The sequence below is a fragment of the Tachypleus tridentatus genome, chromosome 12, assembly GCF_004210375.1.
Source record: "Tachypleus tridentatus isolate NWPU-2018 chromosome 12, ASM421037v1, whole genome shotgun sequence".
NCBI classification, from domain to species: Eukaryota; Metazoa; Arthropoda; class Merostomata; order Xiphosura; family Limulidae; genus Tachypleus; species Tachypleus tridentatus.
Genome location: NC_134836.1, coordinates 131,740,956 through 131,765,822, shown reverse-complemented (window position 1 = coordinate 131,765,822; position 24,867 = coordinate 131,740,956). Strand labels below are relative to the sequence as shown.

General features: G+C 31.9%; 1 protein-coding gene across 1 annotated transcript in view; it reads right to left on the bottom strand.

Annotated features, from left to right (window-relative positions):
* Positions 1 to 24,640, bottom strand: part of LOC143235796 (uncharacterized) — a gene marked incomplete at its 3' end in the record, with an annotated part of 35,409 nt that extends 10,769 nt beyond the window's left edge. Inside the window, exons 1-5 of the mRNA XM_076473995.1 lie at positions 24,544 to 24,640; positions 18,355 to 18,511; positions 15,678 to 15,789; positions 9,569 to 9,746; positions 7,289 to 8,513 (exon numbers count right to left, since the gene is read on the bottom strand). Coding sequence (XP_076330110.1) covers positions 7,289 to 8,513; positions 9,569 to 9,620 — 1,277 coding nt within the window. The remainder of the gene's footprint in view (positions 1 to 7,288; positions 8,514 to 9,568; positions 9,747 to 15,677; positions 15,790 to 18,354; positions 18,512 to 24,543) is intronic.
* Between the last annotated feature and the right edge of the window lie 227 nt (positions 24,641 to 24,867).

The following is a 24,867-nucleotide window of genomic DNA, read 5'->3' as shown; positions in this document are numbered from 1 at the left end:
TACGATAGTTTATCAACACATCTCTCTTTACACATTAAATGCTAAATCACAATTTCAAATTACACGTCTATCATATTTCATTTTCACCAAAGACTAATAACAAGTAACGACTTTCCAATTTCATATACGTAGCTGTTATTTAACAGTAATTTATATCACTATATTATAATTTGTTTCAATTTTTATTTCATGATTCATTGTATGCTTACTCGTTCTCTGTCAGTATGTTTAAATATTTCGTATAAATCATATTTTTTCCGATGTAAGTTATCTGATAATAACAGTAATAAAATTACATTTTGTTTTACCACTGTATCACCACTACCGCATTTCATCGAATTATTTCACATCTCTTTAGCAGTAATACACATGCGTATGACGTAAGAAAGACTGTCGTCAAAATTGTACGCTTACCAACTCTGGCTACACAGTTCTGAAATGGCTGTTTGTCAATGAAAATGAATAGATTTATTTCTATGCAACTTCTATCTTAAGTCAATTGTGAGACATGATATTCACCCACAACGTTTATGATACAGTTGTGCTGCAATTGTGAATACAATCAAATTACTCTTATGTATAGTACTGGCCTTTGAGATAATTAACTAAAAATGAATATAGTGGCGCTCTTGATGTTTTGTTCATGGGACGTTTTAATTTTCCCATTCATATTGCTTCTATGATTTAATATAATTTTGTTTTAATTTCGCGCAAAGCTACACAAGGGCTATCTGCGCTAGCCATCCTTAATTTAGCGGTGTAAGACTAAAGGGAAACAAGCTAATCTTTACCATCCACCGCCAACTCTTGGGCTGTTCTTTTACCAAAAAAATAGTGGGATTGACCATAACATTATAACGCTCCCATGGCTGAAAGGGCAAGCATGTTTGGTGCGACTAGGATTCGAACCCGCGACCCTCAAATTACATATAATTTGGTGTTGCCTCTGTAATAGTTACTTCATACCGTGTTGTTTTTCTATAATATGCTAACTAGTATTTAATTATTTTCGTTTTAATATTCTTTACGTGCAGTACTAATTTTCTTTTCCGATTTTTCTACGTAGAAACTTTTGCAATTTTAAACATTTTCTTTACATTTGCTGTGTCATTTTTCATGTTTTCGATTGTTTTATAACTTCTGGAAGTTGACTTTCAAAGTTATATACGGGTTTAGTTATATGTTTTACTTATATTGCACCACAAATAGCTCTTTTAAATATGTAGCATGTGGGTGCTACTTGACAACTAAACTTAAAGTAATGTATTTGAAACATTTAAGACACATCAAATTTACCATTAAATCAACGTACAAAGAGAAATCTCAATATTCACAGCGCTTTAAATTATCTTGGGTGTTTTTAGTGTAAATTAATCTATGAGACCTTTTGTTAGCTATTTTTCCGTGGGCCGAAAATATCAAGCGTACAGAGCGCTTGTCCAAATTAAATTTTATTACCGATCAGGATCTCCACTTGCCTACCCTAAATTCAAATTATTTTGGAAAAGTTTAGACTAAATTAACACATGATACATCGGGTGTGAACAAATAAACTATGTGAAAGAGTTTGGGATACAGAGTTCAAATATGTAATTAGATTTGTAATCGGTCGGAAAATGAAGGAGCTATGAGCTAAAACGTTCTACTTCAATAAACAAACTCGAGCCATTCGCCCCCTCTAGTACAGCGGCAAGTCTACGGATTTCTAACGCTAAAATAAGGGTTCGATTCCTCTCAGCGGGCTCAGTAATAACCTGATATGGCTTTGCTATAAGAAACACACACACATACACAGAGCCATTCAATGAGCCGCCTTGTCGAATCCAGGACAAATTCTCACCTCCATGTTCAGACTCTCGCTTTAAAACAAAATAATTTTTGATGTTGCATTCCTTCTTGGCCTGGCATGGCCAAGCGTGTTAAGGCATGCGACTCGTAATCTGAGGGTCGCAGGTTCGCATCCCGGTCGCGCCAAACATGCTCGCCCTTTCAGCCGTGGGGCGTTATAATGTGACGGTCAATCCCACTATTCGTTAGTAAAGAGTAGCCCAAGAGTTGGCGGTGATCACTAGTTGCCTTCCCTCTAGTCTTACACTGCTAAATTAGGGACGGCTAGCACAGGCTGCCCTCGAGTAGGTTTGTGCGAAATTCAAAGAAACAAACAAAGCATTCCTACTCATAAATACAGTGTTTTGCAAACAATTGCCGTTATTTTTATAAAGTGTAATATGCATAATTTGTAGAAAATTGTAACTATAAAACTTGAATGTGGTAATTAAAAAACAAACTCTCCCTAACTTTTATAAATATTCAAGATGTTATTAAACGATATTTCAATTGTGGACAATTATTCTGAGTTTTTCTTTACATTAATTGAATCGTTGTATTTTTGTCTTGTTCAGACAAAAGTGTTTTCGTATAAGTATGTCTATTGTATTTTCCAGTCATATTTTGGGAATTTTTTAGCAACTTGTATTCCATAGAAAAATGTGTTTGGAAATTGTTTTATCGAAAAAGAACCATTTCTTTCTAATGATACGCCAATTTTATGCAACAAAGTGCGTATTTTTTTTGCAACAATATGTAATTTCTCATCTTGAGAAATACAAGCTACATTACCAAATCACCTACTTAATTAGATTTTCACTTTGAAACAAACGAACTTTCAAGATGTTTGCAAAAAAGTTGTAAAACATGAATAAATAGGTAGACTACATGAAAATAGTTGGGTGAGACATTGTCCTTCTTTTCCAAAACCTGGTGAGACATTGTCCGTATCCAGGACTAACAATCAATTATGTTAACTCTCTTGTTCAAATGACAGATTTACTTGTGAAGTAATAAATAACTCTTAGAATGCATAATTAAATGAACAGATAGTGTATACTTCGATGAAAAAGAGACCTATTTAAAGCTCTAGACACAAGTGTAATCAGTATTGCAACGAATATTTGTGCATTAACTTGTACTTGAACGCATTATTTTGAAAGAACTGAAGAAGGGTTAATTGTTGGCGTGGCCAGGTGGTTAAGGCACTCAACTCCTAATTTGAGGATCGCGGGTTCGAATCCGCGTTACACCAAACATGTTCATCCTTGCAAGCATGACGGCTCAATTCTACTATTATTTGGTAAATGAGTAGCCTAAGAGTTGGCTCGTCTTACACTGCTAAATTAGGGACGGCTAGCGCAGATAGCCTTCCTCTGGCTTTACGCGAAATTAAAACCCCTTGTTTTGTTTAAGAAGTCACACACTGCAACAAATATAGGCGCTGGAAACCTAACAACTAGCTGTGACAGAAATCAGAAAGTTTTCTGTTTAGACAATTTCAGATGATACCATTTTTTTATTAATAGGTAAAACAGTTGAAAAATGAATTGGCGTTGTATCCATAAATATGTGAAAAAATGGTGTATCATACATTAGTGATTACCATGTAATGTTTGTCTCGTTCAAATTATGGTCTTACCTACAAATTAGTACAGTGTAACTTTTTCTTTACACTACACGTACATAGTATAACTTATCAGCTTATTTATAAAAGTTATCTTGTTGATGTTGGTGTTTATTCTGAGTATAATCATAACTTTATTCGTGGTCTTTACGAATCTTCATTTCTGACGCTTATTTCTTAGTACATCTACACCTCAATGAAATAATATATGTGGTATTTCCAAATGTTCTATCATGTTATTTGTGAATAAGAATATGCCACCGTAAAGGCACATTTCCAGAAGTTATGGTATTTAAAATTATTACACCACCTCCATTCATTTAGAGAAATACAAATCAGCACTATATCAAATAACTCGTTATGCAATTATTACCGTTTATCTTGGATTTAGTGCAAAGATACGCCACAGATATCTATTCGTTAGTGAGAAGTGAAAGAGTAAAGAGAAGGCAGCTAATCACCATCACCAACAATTAGGCAACACGTTTACCAACAAGGAGTGAGATTTATCTTTACATTACAATGTCCCGTAGCTGAAATGAGTGACGATATTTGATGTGTGTGTTTTTCTTATAGCAAAGCCACATCGGGCTAGCTGCTGAGTCTACCAATGGAAATCGAACCCCTGATTTTCTTTGTAAATCCGAAGAGTTACTGCTGTACCAGTGGAGGACGACCACATTTGATAGGACGAGTATTTGAATCCGCGATTCGCATATTCCGAATCTACTAACTTCACCAACAGTCCATGAAATTCAGATATTTGAACTTCTCACTTCAACTTTCCTATTGCTTAAAACTAGCTTATTACGATGTCTTGAAAATAAATTCAAAATGGTAGAGTTTAATTATTTGTTCATAAATCAGAAATTCATGACTTTATATTTTCAAAATTACAATTTTTTCACTTCAAATATTTTATTGTACATTGTTTTACTCTCCCTCGCAAAAATTATAGTCATTTGCTTTTTCTTAATTACGACATGAAGAATATTTTGCTTATATTCGCGTATTGACTTCAAAATTCTAGATGTAGCTCTTTGATATTTACTTTTAAACAAAGGCCTAAAACTTATATTCAACAGAACAATATTTTCTATAAAATGAACGACTTCTTCGTGATAGATTACGTGTGACTCGACTCACAAGTATTGAAACTATTTTCAATGTTGTAAGTCCACAGACACACAACTGTGATACTGCGTGACTAGATAAAGTGTATAATTACACTGCACAATAAAGTTTTTGCTTCTTGAACACTGTTGGCTGTTCCTAATAGATTTTTGGCTGCTGATCACGAAAATCACATCCAAATTTGCCCATCACGTACTGCTTCATCGAAATCTTGGCTTCCCCAGGACATTGCTACAATGGAAAAACGATATCAGGGCAACTGGAATCCGTCAATGCTTGCTGACTACCGTTGGACACTGCAACGTGATGCACCGGACATTGAATACAAATGAAAATCACGAGTAAAACACTTAATTATGTTGAGCTTAACAGCGTATTTGAAACATAAACGCAATTAAATACGTTATTGACGGTAAACAGTTAACTGTTTCTTTCTCAGAGTTCCGACGTGACGAAGCAAAACCAAAACTATATTTGTGCATACCCACAAGGTACCTGTCACATACAGCAAAAACTTTACAAGAAGCAAAACTTTTTTTAAAAAATTGTTGTGCAGTGCTATTGTTCCGGAGTTAGTAATATCCCTTCTAATTTTAATCACTAATTGATTTGATAATTATGGTACTGTTGTGGTGTATTCTGGCCGGTGATTGTGATTTATCGTACTGAAATATACAATTGTACCACAGTAATCCAATTGTGATCCAAAGTCTTTTACTCATACTTCCTTATGGTATAAACATACGTACACAATGTTGTTGTTTCATTTAGGATTCTTCTACAGTAGGTATTTGTGACTTGCCGATAGATTTAATGTTAAATTGCATTCCACGTGTTTTAAAAATATTATATGCATTCAAAACTACTTTAAGATATGTACATATTCATTTCTCTATACTGATATTATAAAACCATACAGTTCTCTCTTCTTGTCAAAAGTGCACTTTGCATTTTATTTTATTTTTTTTACTTTCGAATTTCAATTGTCAAGCCACACTACTTTACCCATTTCTGTTGCATGAGCTACTTGTGAAAAATTCACTTGAAATCATGGCACACTTACCGCACCCGTATACTGCTCTTCTAAAAATCATATTCTCCAATTTCTTCAAAATACCGTATGTTCCTTTTGTCAAAGCACACGAAGATGATTCAATTACATTACAACCACGCTTTGACGGAATAAATTATTCTTCGTTTTTCCCTTTTCTACTGTTAGTCTTACTCTGACATATTAAATGTTAGGCTTATCATTTATACCGAAGTTCACACCTATCTTTTCCGTGGTCGTAACTTCATACTCTTTTGCTGTTTATTTCTGTCTCCTGTTTCTCTGTCACCTCATACTATTTATGTTTATTATTAAATCGTCTGCTCGTTATATTCTTTGGATCGAACCGTTACAAACACAACCTGCAATCGTCGTGCGCTTTTATATCACTTACAATAAAAAACAACAGACTAAACAATAATAAAATATTCATTAAAAAATAAACTAATAATATCTACACTAAATAATAATTTACACCATAACATGAAAAGTTTCACGAGTTTGTCTTTTCTCAGAATTCCACCATTAATAACACCACCACAAAGTAGCATTTTAACGTTAATACATATAAAATATACATTTCACTAAAAATTTAGAAAAGGAAATTATTTTACACCAAATAAAACAGGTTATATGTGAAACTTTAGAAATTAAATGTCTTGAGTAAAATGCAAATGCATCTATTTTCCAGTAAGCATTACATTCTTTGATAGACTTGTGTTTTAATTATTTACTTTGCTCATAAATTATTTTTTTTATCAAATCTTTTATTTCATACTATAAATAGGCACAACTTTTATCGAATAATGGTTTAAAGCGTAATATTTGTGTCAAATTATGGAATGATATAAAAGATTTTGATAAAAATATAGCAAATGTTCATTAATTAAAAATAAATGTCATTGAAACATTGACATTTCTCATAAATTTGCAAACTCAATTCCTTCATCTTATATCCTCATAAATGTTTATTATTCATTGTTTTTTTAAAACATTCATTTTATGTAAAAAAAGTAAATTATTTTGTCACAACATTTACAGCATCATATATTCCAAATCAATATAAACATGAGACAATCAGCAGCTAGATAGACTACATTAACATGAACATAGAAAAACAATTTTATTCCCGTTAAACTTCATATTATGCACAACTGCAAGGTTTCTCCTGAGGGTGGGTTCTTTGAAGTTCCTCATAAAATCTTTTCACAAATTGCACAACAGCACAGTTTCTCCCCAGTGTGTTTTTTTTATATGATTTCTCAAGGCAGAGTTTGATCCATATTGTTTTTTACAAACTGTACAACTATAAGCTTTCTCCCCAGTGTGTGTTCTTAGATGATTTCTCAATACAACCTTTGATATAAAATGTTTTCACAGACTGCACAACTATAAGGTTTCTCCCCAGTATGTATTCTTTGATGATTTTTTAAGATGGTACTTCCTACAAAATGTTTACCACACACTGTACAATGGTAAGGTTTCTCACCAGTGTGTGTTCGTAAATGAATTTTAGTTCAGAGTTTACTCTAAACCGTTTTCACAAACTATACAACTGTGAGGTTTTTCGTCCATATGTATTTTCTGATGTAACGTTAAGATACTCTTGGTTTCTCACCAACATGCATTCTTTGATGATGCATTTTTAAATATCTCCTTGTTCCAAATTGTTTTCACAAACTGTACAACTGTATGGTTTGTCTCCTGTGTGCAATCCTTGATGCATTTTTAAACAACTGCTTGTTCGAAACTGTTTTTCACAAACTCTACAACTGTATGGTTTCTCCCCAGTATGTGACCTATGATGTGTTCTTAAGTTACCGTTTCTTATAAACTGTTTTCCACAAACTGTGCAAACATGTGGTTTCTCCCCAGTATGTATTTTTTGATGTTGTTTTAATTGACCCTTTGTTCTAAACTGTTTTTCACAAACTACACAACTGTAAGGTTTTTCTTTCATATGTATTACTTGATGTAATTTTAAGTTACTATTTGTACTAAAGTGTTTTCCACACACTAAACAACTGTATGGTTTCTCCTCTGTGTGCATTCTTTGATGTATTTTTAGATAACTCCTTATTCCAAATTGTTTGTTGCAAACTGTACAACTGTAAGGTTTCTCACCAACATGCATTCTTTGATGATGCATTTTTAAATATCTCCTTGTTCCAAATTGTTTTTCACAAACTGTACAACTGTATGGTTTCTCAACAGTATGTGATTTATGATGTGTTCTTAAACCACTGTTTCTTCTAAACTGTTTTCCACAGACTGAACAACTGTATGGTTTCTCTCCAGTATGTATTCTTTGATGTTCTTTTAAATCATTGTTTCGCCTAAAATGTTTTCCACAAACTGTACAACTGTATGGTTTTTCTCCAGTATGTATTGCTTGATGTTGTTTTAATTCACCTTTTCTTTTAAACTGTTTTCCACAAACTATACAAGTGTATGGTTTCTCCCCAGTGTGTATTGTTTGATGTGATTTTAAGGTATATCTTGATTCAAAATGTTTTCTACAAATTCCACAACTGTAAATTTTCCTCTCACTGTGATTTCTGTGATGTTGTTCAGAAGGACTATTGCTCTTAAAATGTTTTCCTAAAAGTGCACAATAATAAGGTTTCTCTCCAGATTCTATCCTCTCTTTTTGTGTTAGATTTTCCAATGTTCTAAATTCCTTTCTACTGGTTACATAACTGTACGTTTTACTATTACACTGAGGTATATTCAATTTATTTAGGTCATTTCCATTTAAATTTGTTTCTCCACATATAACACTATTTGATTTTGAGGAGTTCACAACTTCTGTAAAGAAATCTTGTTTTATAACATGATAACTAGGACACTGACTTTCACAGCAGGTCTTCAGATCTGAAATAAATATAAATGATGGTTGATGATAATAGATCTTTGATGAACTTCTAGATATATATTTAATGTTCTCATACGATAAATAACAATGTGAAAATATTAAAGCTAAAAACTGATTATGACACACTTTGCATACATTCACACTGAATAGAAACCTTTATACCTGAATCAGAAAAGAATTAGAAACAAACTGTTGGTAACAATCCATTTTCAAGACGAGGTTTTTAGTAGATAAAGTTCACCTATAGAAATATGATAAAACACAGTGATAAAATCAATGGACTTTTAACTAGTATCTTTAAATCTTAACTTTTAAAATTTTTCCGATATGAAGTGGTTCATTATTATCAAATCTTCTAATGATCTGTTTGCTTAAATATATGAATTAATATTATGTTCAATGTTCTATGTGCAAGTTAAAAATTAATATAAATGCTCACGTTTAGACAATACTAAAATTGTATAAACATACTACTTCTCTTTTTATCAAGTAGAGATATAATCCCTCTGATTAAAAGCTCTGTGATTACTATCTTTCACAAAATGCAAATCCTATATTCTACAAGGATAGCAGTATTCCATATGTCACATTTATATAAATAAATGATAAAAATATACTCTTTGTATGTGTTGAAACTGATTCACAAAAAGTTATTTGATTTCTATCTTTGACATAGTTCAAATAAATTACAGAAATATACTCTCTGTTTATGTTGAATTTAATGGTTCCAGCCATTAGTCAGGATATTTATACATGATGAACCATGAGGCCAAGACTAGTGATTATAGTTTCTTTCTGTTTCATTTTAGATAGCAATTACTTTCCTCCCTATTCATATTAAATGTTTTGTTGCCATTTGATCACTTCAAAACTTGTCACAAAAAAAACAACAAAAAACTAATTGGTAACTGAAAAAAACAACATAAAATTTGTACAAGTAGACTTCAACTTAATTTCGTCTCATTTGGTTTAATAAAGTTCAAGAATTATTGAGAGTTAATATATTTTTTGGGCCATTATTAATGCACTTAGACATTTTGATGTTTGTACTTACCAGATGTACTATCTAACACAGATGCAATTTCTTCTTGAAATTCAGTTTTCATTTTCACATTTGTGTAATTATAACTTGAACTATCCAGATCATTATCATTGCTGTCACTGAACTTTGAAATAACATCACCTTCTAACACATGATCAGGCTGTTCTGCTTTCACTTGGACATGGATGTTCTGAAATCAAACAACATGCTTCTAATGTCTATAAAATAAATGGATGGTGTTATAATTATGTGAAGTCAGCAAAGGTAATGAGCTTAAAATGTGATAAAATAATAATTAAACCTAATTCTTTAAACTCAAGAGGGGGAATCAACATCATGTAGCCAAAACAACCCGCAGGAAACAGTGTGTGTTATTAACAGGAATGACAGTTTAGGTATTTACCACCTTCTACAGTTTGGACTGTGGTAATATACACTACACATACATTCAGTGGATGTGCTTTACTGTACATCCAATTTCAAAACAATTCATTCAATAAAACGTGAGATATAGCAATTTTGATTCAATTTCATTTTTCTTTCCTTATTAAAAAGTATGCAAACTACTTGGTAGAAAAACATTTACCTTCAATAGATTTATTTCAAACACGATATACTAACAGATGTTTACAATTTACAATTAGATGTCAAATTTGGTTTCAATATAAGCCACATTTGAAAAGTTATTTAAAAAACTCATTAAATTTTGACTAAAACATTCCTGTGAGTTATCAGCTTGTGGTTTTTATAACAGCTTCACCTAAAAGTAAAGAACTGTTTCTAAGTTTTTAGTCAGTCAGAATAAAGATACTTGATTTAGATCTAAAGAAACTTTTGTGTAAAACCATGTGCAAATACAAAAGTAATCCTTGGACCAAGCAAACTAGATTAGCAGTTTCTAGCTTAGGTTTTCTAAAGAATAATACAGGTGAACCATTATTATTTTCTTCCAAATTTCGCAAAAATCTGCTAAACTTTATGTAATTATCCTTATTAAAGAGCATCATGTTATATTAGCATATAGAAATAGCATAGATAATGTTGTATTATAATACAAAACTGCTATTCTAGTTTCAATGGCATTGCAATAAATGAAGTTACTAACATTATTTTAAAGAGAAAAGTTACCATCATGTATTGTAAAGAATCTGATTGGTTCTGTAAAGTATAGATCTGTACTGAATAATAGATTTGCAATCCCAAAGCTAATACTGGTTACTATCAAGTGTCACTTACTTGTCATAGTTTCTTAGAGTGTATTAACAAAATGTCATGTTGTCTCTTCAAACACACCTAAGGTGTGAAATAAAAATGCAGCTGAAGAGGAACCAAGTTAGTAATTTAACTCTCACAACAAGAGCTCAGTCAATCTGACAAACCACATGATCTCTTTGTTCTGGTTCAAGGGTTTTAGAGATTTGATACTATTATATTTTAATGCAGAAGGTATATCTTCACAAAATATGACAGTCCTTCAATAAATGTAATAAGTATTTTACAAACACAAAGTCTTACTTTCTAGTGAAGTATTGTAAATAATAATAGAAAAAAAATGTTCGTATATATGTTGAATATTTGTTTTAAACGATGTATGGAAAGCAATTTTTATGATAAGATAAAAATGCTTTTCTTTATCTAGTATTTCATTTGTACAATCTCTAAAAATATTTAATTGCATTTGAAATGTTTATTTGCAGTAAAACTTCATTATTTATCTACCCTAAATCTATAAAGGTTGGACAACTTTACTCACCTCATAACCATGAAAAAACAGAAAACATAACAAATTGCCCTTTATCTACCCTAAATCTATAAAGGTTGGACAACTTTACTCACCTCATAACCATGAAAAAACAGAAAACATAACAAATTGCCCTTTTTTTCAATACTGATTTCTTATTGTGACATCAAACTACATTTATCAAGTAGATTTAAACTCCTAACAGTATACATCTATTTATAATTACATTTCATTGTTTTATTGCCTTTTGAACCACATCCAATTATTAATCTTGCTATTTATAAGTTGCAGAACATTACGCTATCTAATTAGCTTAATCACAAGTCACTCATGTGTAGGCCGTATAAGACATTTTTATAATATTATTTATTTTACCTAATATTTCCTTAACTTCTTATTGTGATGAAATTTTACCCGAACATTTTATACTAATGGTAGAAGTACACTGAACTTTTATTTAATTAAATAATGCACCAAAGAACACAAGAACAATAACCTGCAAGAAGCAGACAATTTCATCTAATTATCACAATTCTATTTACATGTAACAAGGCCATTACAAATTTGTCGAAGCTAGTTATCTTTCTCATAGGAATGAAGCTTCTCTGAAAAAAAAAATGACAATTCCATTTTCAGAACAAAAGTAATATTATATATCAACTAATAGGTGAAAACCTTGGCTTTTAATGATTATAGATAATATAGAATCAACCATAAAAGAAGACTATTAAATCCTGATTTTCTATTTAATAGCTCTGTAGCTAAACAAAATTGAAGACTAAAAAAATTATGGTTTGTTTGCATAATTACAATTTTATAGCGAGTAATTTCATACTTATTGCAAGAGTGGTTTAATAACATTTTTAATATAAGACAATAAAACCTCATGACAGATGCATTAAAATATAAGATAATAGGGTTAAAGGAATAAAATCACAACTGGCAACCAAACTTGAACCCACACTTATAACATTAGTGAATTAGCTGTGCCATATATTTTGTTTTACCCACCCATCATGCCCAAAGTTGAACCAATCTGGCCACCAATTTTGATTTCATCCTTTTTTGTTTGCACATTTTAGGGTATAATTCCCACTGCTTAAAGAATCCATGTAAATGGTTTTAGAAGAAGAAAGCATGAAACTGTTTTCTGTAGTCTATTCAGACAAAATGTTGGGGAAATTTGAAGTTATACATTATGGACTTCATGTACCTGAGATGGCCATACAGATAGAAATCAATACAAATGGGTCAGTGATCATGCAATCGATAGTAATAAATGTTCTGTATTATGCCAGTCCTCCATATAATGTCATAAGCATAATTAAGAACAAAAAGATCATACCAAGATGCTTCCATGCAAGGAAGGCCTGTCTCATTGAAGTTTAAAGCTAAATTATACAGTAGATAATGAAATGCTATCTGTGGAAATCACACGCAGTGTTAACCATAAAAGAGGTACATTTACCATACCAGCATAGATGATAATACTATGGTGAATATCTTGAAGTTTTAAAAAATGAAACTAATAGCTACCTTGACAACAGTCACTTACTACTCCCCTCAAGTTGTTAACAGACAAGAGGTTAACAGATGACTAAAGCTCTGAAAGATGAAAAACCTATCAACACGTTCCAGAGCTATCATTTGGGAAAGAAGTGCAGCAAATGGAGGGAGTAATGGCAGTAAAAAAAAGATATGCACACAAGCAACAGCAAACAAAAAAGATATTATCATCCAAGAGTTTACACTTGACCCAGACATCAGTATCTGAATCATGTCATTCAGGATTGTGTTCGTTAAAATTTTCCAGAACTAATAAGGAAGATGGCAAAGTTTGTTTGATCATAATACTCACCTGGTGATAGACAGAGTACAATTTGATTTAATAAAAATGTAGTATATTTGTATCATTAGTATGAACGAAAATCTTAGATTTCATTGACAGAGAAAAACAAGTCACAAGTACGTGTGATGTTTCTTGTTTTACGTGTATACTGTTTACTTAATATTTTAAAAGCAACTAAAATTGGGTCATTCAAGATGGTAACTTGAGATGAACATCCTCCATATGCTTAATAACTTACAAGATGGGATTATTCATTGAACATAGTTCAAAGGTCATTACTTATCGTTTCAAATTTTCTTATTCTAATCTTACATTTGCATTTGGTGCTTACACAAAGTCACATCATAAACACCATAATCACAAAGATATGAAAATTAACCAGTGACAATTTTCAAAAGTAAAATATACTTAATAGTTATCAAACAAAATATTTCTAAACCTATAGATTACTATGACATACAATTAACTATTATTGAAATAACCATCATTTAATAAACTTCAAAAAATAAATGATTTTATCCCAACATATTAAACATTCTATGTCTAAGTCAATAAATCACAAGTCAAATAGCAGCTGGATACACTAAATTAACATGACTACTATAAGAAATATCATAATATGCACTGACAAAACAGTTTCATTCCTGTTAAACTTCATACTATCATATTCTGTTTTATCACATGTATTATGTATTTTATGTAGATAACATTCTCGTGCACTGATAATGGAAGAACTAATTCTCGTTAAATCCCAGTTGAATAGGGCTGCACAGTTATGAATCAGCAATGCCAAAGAGCAAAGAAAAAATTGCTAATCACAAGCTATTATTCAATTAGGTTATATTATCCAATTGTAGATAACAGTCATAGAATTACACTAACCAATTATTATTGGATCTTGTGAATTAATTGATCATATTAGTCTATATTTGTTGGATTTTGCAAGAAAACTAAATAAGGATAGAAGATAGCAACACTATCCATGACAAACAGTTGTCAATACAAAATATAAGATTTGACCAACACTCTTATATAATATCCATGGCTAAGAGTGATTTCTATTTTGTTTTTTTCAATAATAAATTATTAACCATGAAATCTTAGGTCCATGGTCTGGCACACTACCTGCCAGGTTCAACTCAATCTATTAAAGTTGTTACAAAACAGAATTAAATAAGATACTTACATGCTTTAAAGTACTTAGGATAAACAATATGCAGTCAGTCTAGAGTGAAATAAAGGAAGTCTAAATTTATTTCATACATTTTTATGGTAATGACAAAGTCACTTAAACTTGAACAAGCCCTTATACAGTTACAGTAGAAAAAATAAGAAATGAAATATAGTATTTTGATAATAATAATAAAGACTAATTTATTTAAGAAAAAGTATTTTTAAATTTCATATGAAGATCACTTTCCACTAAAAGCAGTAAACACTTACTCCTCTTATTCCATTTAAATAGAAACATATTGACAATTTTTTTATGACAAATACTTAATTAAAAACATTCTTTTTTTTCTAGAAAATTCTTGTGATATTTTATGAATATACACCAAAAATATAACTTACAGAAAAAAGTCACTGGAATCCATCAAGCCTCACAAGAAAGTAAAGAAAAAACTGATCAACCCACTAGAACTAAAACTATTTGGGCAGATATGCAACAAGTTGAGCCCTAGGTGAAGTAAGTATAATAGTGAACAATAGAAAATTTAGAAACAAAAACATACGCTGTAAGAATCACCCATCTGCCCCAACAAAAGTACACAATATAATTAAAAGAATGTTTGCTTCAACAGCAACAAAGCTCACATGTATAGAAGTGACTTTCCTAACATATTTGTTCAACTTTCACATATCTCATGCAGCAGAAGAAAGAAATGAGTAACCAAACTATTTCATTCCAACACATAGTGATCAAGACACTAGATGTAGTGCCTGCAGAGTTCTATGGAACTGAACTGTTTTTAAAAAGTGGTGGTAAATCATCACTCTAGTACACTAGATGGAATAAACAAGGAATGTAGGTTGGAACATCACAACCTTACAACAGATCCTTTTATAGAAGCTCTGCTGTATTACTATATAATGAAGTCAGACTGATCATCACGATGTAAGGACTGAATTGATGTGGTGGTGTTCCGGATCTAATTTAATACAACATGCTAAATCACTACAAGTACCAGGGCTGATTCAACACAGGATAATAGAAATTTATACTCAGAAGAAGAATCTAGTATTTTATATTACAAACAATGAGATTTGCTTAAGTAATTAATATAAAGGTTACAGAATGTTCTATGGAAGCATTAACAATTAAATATTTGTGACCTGACAATATCAGTGTTGCAAACAGATCTGTAAGCAATTTATTTGTAACAGTGTAACAAACCAGTAGTGAATTTGCTCAGCTTGTAACTACAATCATGTAATGAAGAATTAGGCTCAAGAGAATGTCCAAAAAGACACATTACAACTATATATTCTCTTCAATAACACAACTGTAAATGTTTTAACATACAACTTACCTCCACTGTATCTTCATCTCCATCATAGACATCTTCGGTTTCCTCTTTATCACATCAAACTTAAAATTGGTATGTGGAGATCTTTCTTCAAAGTAATGGGTTTTTCCTGTAACTAGAAATACAAACAATACAGATTTCTCTATAATAAGCCACAATGTAATGTGTGCATCAATAAATAATCAAAATCTAAACATTATAATTAACAATATGGCCTCTTATATAATTTTTTACATAATATACTGGTCCACAGAAGATTATCAAATTTTAGTAAAGAGTAGATTCTTAAAATACACTCTGGATTATCATGCACATAGTTGTTGTCACAAAAATTAGAGGAAAGGCAGCTAGTCATCACCACCCACTGTGAACTCTTGGGTTACTCTTACCAGTGAATAGTGGGATTGACCATCACATTATAACACCTCCATGGCTGAAAGGGCAAGCATGTTTGCTGAAATAGAAACCTGCAACCCTCAGATTACAAGTCAAGCACCATAACCACCTGGCCATGCCTAGCTGGAGTTGAATTACATGCAATCCATAACTGATAAGTAAAACAACCACCTAAGTCAACAGACCCACATTAAAAAGTAAAAGAGTTAGATGGTTTTCAGAATGTAAGCTTGTTTCAATGGAAACATTTAATAAGAAAGTAAAAGAATGTAAAATGTACATACTATCCCTTCCTAATCAGAATTATGAAAACACCACAGAAGTGCAGATGTGACATCTTAAACATCTCAAAATTATTGGAGAATAAGCCACTATCTATCCAACTCCAAGGGTTATTCAGTAAATATGGAGAGGGTGTGCATTTTTCTTACAGCAAAGCCACATTGGGCTATCTGCTGAGCCCACCGAGGGGAATTGAACCCCTGATTTTAAATGTTGTAAATCAGTAGACTTACTGCTGTACTAGCGGGGGCCTTTGGAGAGGAAAGAAATATAATAATGAGAAAAAAAATAGTAACTTTTCTTGGAATTTATGACAAAGAAAGGTGGATAAAGATGTGGGAACATCCATAGACAAGGCCCAGAACTGCATGACAAAGGATGGATGTGCAAAAAAACAAAAGTGCCCAAAATATCAACTAATCCACATATACTGCCCTTGAGTAAAGAAAAACAACAGACCAAGGAAGTAATTCCAATTCACTGAGATCTAAGTCATAAACCTCTTCTTCAAAACAGTAAAACTCAAGGCCATAGAACCAACAGATTGTTGTACAGTGGTGACAATCATAACAGAAGTTATAATAATTAAACACTCTGAAAATCTTGAGTTGGTGAATAAAATATTCCATAAAATACAACAAAATTTGAAAAAATTACAATAGCATCTATAACTGAGTTAATTTTTAAGTTAATCAATTAAAAAATGAAACAAAAACAATGAAAAGCTAAACACTTCTGCATGCTAGAAATCTAAATTCCAAAGTGAAAACTGAGCTCTACAGGACACAGGAAACCAGCTGCACCTGGAACTTTATCACACTCGTATAGGTGGAAAATGTTTGCATGTTTATTTGCATGCTATAGTACAACTTTACCATGTGTAAACAAGTAAGGGTAGTGGTGACAAAAAACAGTGTTTCCTAGGAAGAAGCAATGAATAAGAATAGCTATTATGTCAGACAGGGAAAATATTGTATCAAAAATGTGATTTATTAGCTATGATATGATGTCAAATTTATTCATAAAACAAAAAGACAATTTTATTAATTTATGAATGCAGCTCAAGAGAAAGTAGTGATGTGCATTTTGACCTACTGGTGAAACGAGGGTTAAATACTGAACTGACTCCTCGTTAGCAAAAGGCCAAAAATGGATTCTGTAAGTAGAAAACTTGGGATTCAGTAACCAAGTGTCAGAAAGGGAAATAACAAACATGAAATATATCTTCTAATGTTACTCAAAGGACAATGACAACAAGCCAGATAATTATTTATTAAATTATATGCATTATCCATGTTATTGTATTTGTTTAAATATACATTAAGTGTTCCTTATTTAACAGTGATGTATGTAACATATGTTGTAAACCCACAGTCTGACTGAAATACATTTATCAATGAGTGACAAGGAACCATATGTGGGTTTCTTTTGTGAGATAAGGAATACAGTCTCTATTAAAGGAGAAGCTTGCAGTACAGCTAATAATTACTGTATAAAGTGGATAAATGTAAAACTCTTAATAAGTATGATGCCAGCATCAAGAACATTCAAAGCTTAGTCATTTGAGCCTGAAACAGCAACACAGGTGAAATGGTATAATTATGACTGTTCTCAAACCACTAGTACAGAAAAATGAATAAGGATAGATTAAGAAAAATCTCACAATGATAAAATCACATATGAGCTATTTACTAACAGTACATAGTTGGTTAATCCTTCATCTCAGTTAACACTTGAAAGTTCTCAGCTTAACCTCACTCACAGGTGACACAATAGAATATGATTATGAAAGTGACAATAGATTCAACTTTATCTGAACAAGGACTATCATAACAAGAATGAAACATTTTTAGTGATATACATGTCAAGACTTGAAATAATATCACACAAAAATTATGAAACAATAATTAAAAAATTAAAAATGCTATTAAATTAAAACAAGTAAGTTTAACACTATTTATGTTATGAAGAACACATTTACATTCTAAATATATTTGCTTACCATTCATTGTTGTGAAAGTTTCATGTTCATTTTTCTCCAGTTTCTTATCCACCAAAACATCCTGTTCCTCTTCAGAAAATGGTTCAACCTTCATATTTAATATTCTACAATTACACAGAAGCTTCACTTTATGTCCTCATCAAAACTTGTATCTAGACTACAGAGAAACAGATTAAAATGTTACATCCTTTAAAAAGGTAACAAGTTTTAAACAATTACAAATCCCTAAGTTGACATTATTTTGCTACATTTTTACATGAAAAAATTGTCATCAGTTTTATATCTGTATACCAAAATGATGAGATAATTTTCACATAAAAATTTTGAAACAGTAATTCTCATAAGATACCATGACAACTAATGCTAACAGTTCCACACAGTTCAAACTAATATGTAATTACTGGAAGGCAGTTTTTGCTCTTCATACAAATTGTTATTAGTTAGGCATAGTAAAAACTTTTGTTTTATTCACAATGTTTCACCAGGTTTACCTGTTTTTTTTTAATATCACATGATGATGCCAGGTAAACCTGGTGAAAAATTGCCAACAAAATAAACAACTTTTACTCTGCACAACCAAAATAAAATTGCATGAATTTTAAAAACATAGTACATTGTTCTTTCTGATATTTAATTCATGTCTTTAATCTATTGAGTAAATATACCAATATACAAAACTACACTAAGACATGACAATCCTAGAACTACTGAAACACTTAAAACATTTAGTGCTTGAACTGTTGATCACTTCTGTCATTCCATAATTCAAAACAGAATAATTACCAAAATACAACATCATAAGCTTTCTAAAAAATTAAGTTAAAATACGTCATGAAGAAAAAACTAAAGATTTTTTGTGAACTTGATTGTTGATAATTAGCAAGAAAAGCTTGATGCAAATTAACAAAATCCATTATTCCGCACAAACAAAAATCCACTTACTTTATCTACGAAAACAACCTTGAGACTCACTTACAGAGAGAAAAGGCAAACAAATAATAAGCAAGCTCTGCTTGTTGAAACTATACCTTAAAAATCTGTTTTAAATTTCCGTATTTTTATATAAATAACAGATAAAACACTGTAAAAGAAAAGATTTAAAGCTACCCTTGTACAGGTCAAAAAACATAACAAAGGGGTTGTGTTACTGTGTGTCGAAATGTAGAGGGCGGTATTAGATGTTTGAACATTATTTATAAAATAAATGTAATAACTGCCACGACTTCTATATTGGAGAAACAAGTAGAAAAATGGAAACCAGATTCAAAGAACATAAAAAGTCACCTTCACACGTTTTCCAACACTGCAAGTCAAATAAACACAACATAACTATTGAAAACACTCAAATACTAAATAAAGAAACAAACGCAAAATTAAAGAAGCCTTACTTATACGACAACTTAAACCCAAAATAAACCAATATAAAGGAACGCCTTTATACCTATATTAATATAATAAAATTATATATTCAAACGTCTAATACCGCCCTCTACATTTCGACACACAGTTACACAACCCCTTTGAAACATGTGGTCAGCTTCCGGTCAGTTACCTCTTTCTTTGTGAACCTGACGATGACCGAAGAAGGTCGAAACGTTGTTCGCTCTTCTATGTAAAATATTTTCTCAACCCAAACGAGCCGTTTTTGCATATACAATTCTCAACAAGTGGGTTTCTCGTCATCACTGATAACTACACTATATATGCAAAAACGGCTCGTTAAACCTGACGATGACCGAAGAAGGTCGAAACGTTGTTCTCTCTTATTCATAAAACATTTTCTCAACCCAAAGGAGCCGTTTTTACGTATATATTTCTCTACAAGTAGGTTTTTTCGACATTACTAACTACACTGCAGCACGCTTCATCACTGACACAGACTCCGCCCATTTTGTAACGTCAATCTGGTTCAGATGTTTGTCATTGAGTATGCGTTGTTTTGCATGCGCTTGCAATCACATTTTTATTGTGCAATTTCAAGTGTTTACATGTATTTTGTTTTTAATCCCATAATATGGATGAGTGGATAATTCGAAAACGAAAGTATCCAAATGATGATGAACACTCAGAAAATAAAGACAATTTAATTGTTTCTGGCATTATTGTTGAAAAGAAAATGGCGCGTGACTGGGAAAACGTGAAACAAGAATTTAATGAAAGTTGGAAGTTGAAGTGATTGAAGCAAATAATAAGCTAGTGTGTCTTTTGTGTAACAAAGTTTTTAAGAATAATAAAGTTTACAACTTCAAGGAACACTTTAACAATTTTCACAATTAATTTGATGTAAAATTTCCAGTTGATAGCAAAGATCTTATGAATGAAATTAGCCGTCTGAAAACACAACTTCATGAACAAAAGGAGGCCTAAAAAGATTTTTATCATCGATAAAACTAGTTACGTAAGTTTGCTATAAAGTAGCTTGGATTCTTGCTAAAAATCATTTTTTTGATGCTGAACTAGTAAAAGAAATATTGATTGTGGTCATTAAAACTCTGTTGGAGAATTATGATTCATAAATAAATGATGATATTTTTTCAAAAGTAAATAATTTACAATTAAGTTGAAGACCAATTGTCTGCATAATGCTAAAGTTAGCGAAAGACATAAAAAATAAGTTGCTTGAGCAACAAAAAGAATGTTTGCATTTATCTTTAGCATTAGAATAGTCAACAGATGTTAGTGTCACTGAACAGTTGATATTATGGGTTCGATATGTAACTTCAAATCTTCAAGTGATGGAAGAAATGCTTGGCCTTTGTGGATTACAAGATCGAAGGTGTGGAAAAACATCTTTAAAAAATTTCTTGAAATGTCAAAAAATTCAATCTGGATTTTAAAAACTGGTTTTGTCACAACAGACAGTGTTCCCGCCATGACTGGGGCTAAATTAGGATTTCTTTCTCTTTTGAAGCAGCATTTAATCGAAAATAATATGAAATTCATGCTGCTATCTTTCCATTGCATTTTGCATCAGGAATATTTGTGCTCAGATGTATAAAAGTGATGAACTGAAAAATTTGATGGACAATGAAAAAATTATGAATTATATTAGAAGTGGAAGCTCTCTCATCTATCGACAGTTTGTTGAGTATTTGAAGAAAAGCAGTGACTGTACTTTTGATGATCTTACTGACTTTGCAAATGTAAGATGGTTAAGTACAGGAAATGTCTTGGAACGACTTACTTCCTTATTTTCTCAAATAAATGAGTATCTTGTTGAAAAAGAAAAGATTGAAAAATTCCCTGAAATTGAAACTGTCATGACAGTGTAGTTTTCACTTTCTGTGCGACATGATGGCTCACTTGAATAATTTGAATTCGAAACTTCAGGGAAGAGGTGAAATAATAAGAGAGCAATCATAGTCTATTCATGAATTTCAATTAAAGCTAAACCTCCTTGCAGAAGAATTACAAAAAAAATGAATTAATACATTTTGCAAAATTTAACAGTTTTCTAGAAAATAATAATCACTATGATTTCTCTGATGCTAAAGATGATTTCTATGCAAACTAAGTCACAAATCTATCTCAAATCTGTGAATAACGTTTCTCTGAATTTAAAATTTGAAATTGGTATTAAATTTTGCATGATCCATTTCAATTTGGTTTAGGAACTTTCAGTAAGGAAATTAGATCTTTTTTGTTTTGGTTAAGTGTGGATTTGAAGACGAGATGCTTACCCTGCAAAGTGTAGAACATATTAAAGGTAAACAAAATGTTCAATCAGTGTTTTTTTTTTTTAATTTCAAACAAAGCTACTGGAGGGCTATGTGTGCTAGCCGTCCCTAATTTAGTAGTGTAAGACTAGAGGGAAGGCAGCTAATCATCACCACCCACCGCCAAATCTTGAGCTACTCTTTACCAATGAATAGTGGGATTGACCGTCACATTATAACGCCCCCACGGCTGGGAAGGCGAGCATGTTTGGCGCGACGCGGGCGCGAACCCGCGGATTACGAGTCGCACGCCTTACGCGATAGGCCATGCTGGGCCTGTTCTATCAGAGAGATGTGGCTCATTATTCTGATAAATGAGAATCTTCCAAATTTAAAAATAGCAATTTCAAAATCATTTTCTATGTTTGGATCCACATGGGTTTGTGAGTCAACATTTTTTACGCTGGATTTTCTCAAGTCTAGAAACAGATTTCGGCTTACTAACATAAATTTAGAGGCAGAGCTAAGATGCTCATTAAGCAAAGATAGTAAACCAAATTTCACGAAACTTGTTGATGAAAACCCCATCAATTTTCACATTGAAAGTTAGTTGAAATGCAATTAATTTGATTAATTTAACATCTTTCAATTTTTTTAATAGTATGGCCAACGTTGTTTTCATTAGCCGTAGTTGTGGCCACTATGGAAAATAAATTGCCTACCCCTGTTCTGCAGCGTAGTTTAAATGCTGATACTACGATAGCTGGCCAAATATAACTCTTGACTAAATATGGAAGCGTAATTCTACTATTACAGTTTATCAACACATCTTTCTTTACACGTAAAAAGTTAACTTGCTACTTCAAATAACATGTTTGTCAAATTCCATTTTTGGCGAAGATGAGTAAGAGAAGTAACTTCGAAATTTCAAATGACTATTACTGGACAATGATTTATATTCCTATAATACAACTTGTTTCCAGTTTTATTTCGCGATTCATTATAGACTTATTCATTCTCTGTTAATAAGCTTAAATATTTCGTATAAACTTATTTTTTTTCAAATAGAAGTAATCTAATAATAATCGTTTCCCATTTTGCTACCACTACCACATTCCGTCCAATTCTTTTGCATCTCCTTTGGCAGTAATGCACATTCATATTACGTTAAACAATCATCCAACTCTTTATCGTTCAAATTCTACCTTAATCAGTTCTTGCCCCACATTACATTAAGCTGGTATGCTTTGAGCATACAAAACAATGAAGTGCAACATATTATTCAAGATTCATTTCCTCCATTCACACTTGGACTTGTTCCTCGCAAATCTCGGTGCTGTCAGTGACGCACACGGTGAAAGGTTTCACCAGGACATTGCTACAATGGAAAAACGATATCAGGGCAACTAAAATTCGTCAATGCTTGCTGACCACTGTTGGACACTGCAACGTGATGCACCGGACATTGAATACAAATGAAAATCACGAGTAAAACACTTAATTATGTTGAACTTAATAGCGTATTAGAAACATAAACTCAATTAAATACGTTATTGCCGGTAAACAGTTAACTGTTTCTTTCTCAGAATTCCTACGTGATGAAGCAAAACCAAAACTATATTTGTGCATACCAACCAGGTCCCTGTAAAAATCAGAAAACTCTTTTAAGGAAACAAAACTTTAAAAAAATAGTTGTGCAGTGTTGTTATGGTATAACAGCATCGTATCCTGGCCGATGGTTTAAGTATATTGCACTTTATATGTAAATATACAACTGTATAACAGAAACCAAAACACCTACAAATACTAAAAACATCTTGAGAAATATGCAACTACAAATAAAATATAAATTAGCATTTATCATAGGCGACACATATAACCAGTACTTACACAGTTGTATCTCGTGTAAATAATAGTGTCACTGCTTTATTATAACTGCAGATATTATACATTTGCGCAAGTAACGGATGAGATTCAAATAGTTTTCTGTTGACTAAAACACTTTTTTCCAAACGCTAGTTTACCATCCTTAATCGCGATAACACGGCAAATACGAGACTGTAGCAATAATATGACATCTAATAATCTTTTCATTGCGTTTTCACATCCAGATCAACATAATTTCTTTGGAAAATGGTCATTTTAGTACTTATTTAAATACTACACCCTTGTATGATGCGAGGACCACAGTACATCGAAGTTTTGCAGAGAAAAGCCGTTCCATAATTGAAAAAGAGATTTCCAGATGGATCCGTCATTTTTCAGCAAGATATGGCTCCGTGCCACACATCGAAACTTGTGAAGAATTTTATGACTACAACGCAAATGAAGGTGTTGGACTGGTCTGGAAACTCTCCGGACTTAAATCCTATTGAAAATCTTTGGGCGATTTGTGAAGAAAGAGTTCGGGGAAAAGACTGTACTACGATGTGTTTGTGTTTTTTTCTTATAGCAAAGCCACATCGGGCTATCTGTTGAGCCCACCGAGGGGAATCGAACCTCTGATTTTAGCGTTGTATATCCGTAGACATACCGCTGTACTACGAAAGATAAGCTAATTGAGACCATAGTTGAGGTGTGGTACCGCGATCCAAAAATTAGTAATGATTGCAGTCAACTCGTGAACTCGATGCCAAAGCGGTTAATGATCTGAAAAATAAAGGCGGTCATATCATGTATTAATTTGTGAGCAATTTTTGGATTCTCAGAAATAAAACGCAAAACAATTGAAAAAATCATAATTTTCCGTCTTGTCTCAAATAATTTGCACAAGGGTGTATAATACATTGTAAAAATAAACTCAACGATTAGATTAAATTGACCTTTATTATAATAATTGAACAAGTACAGACGGCTG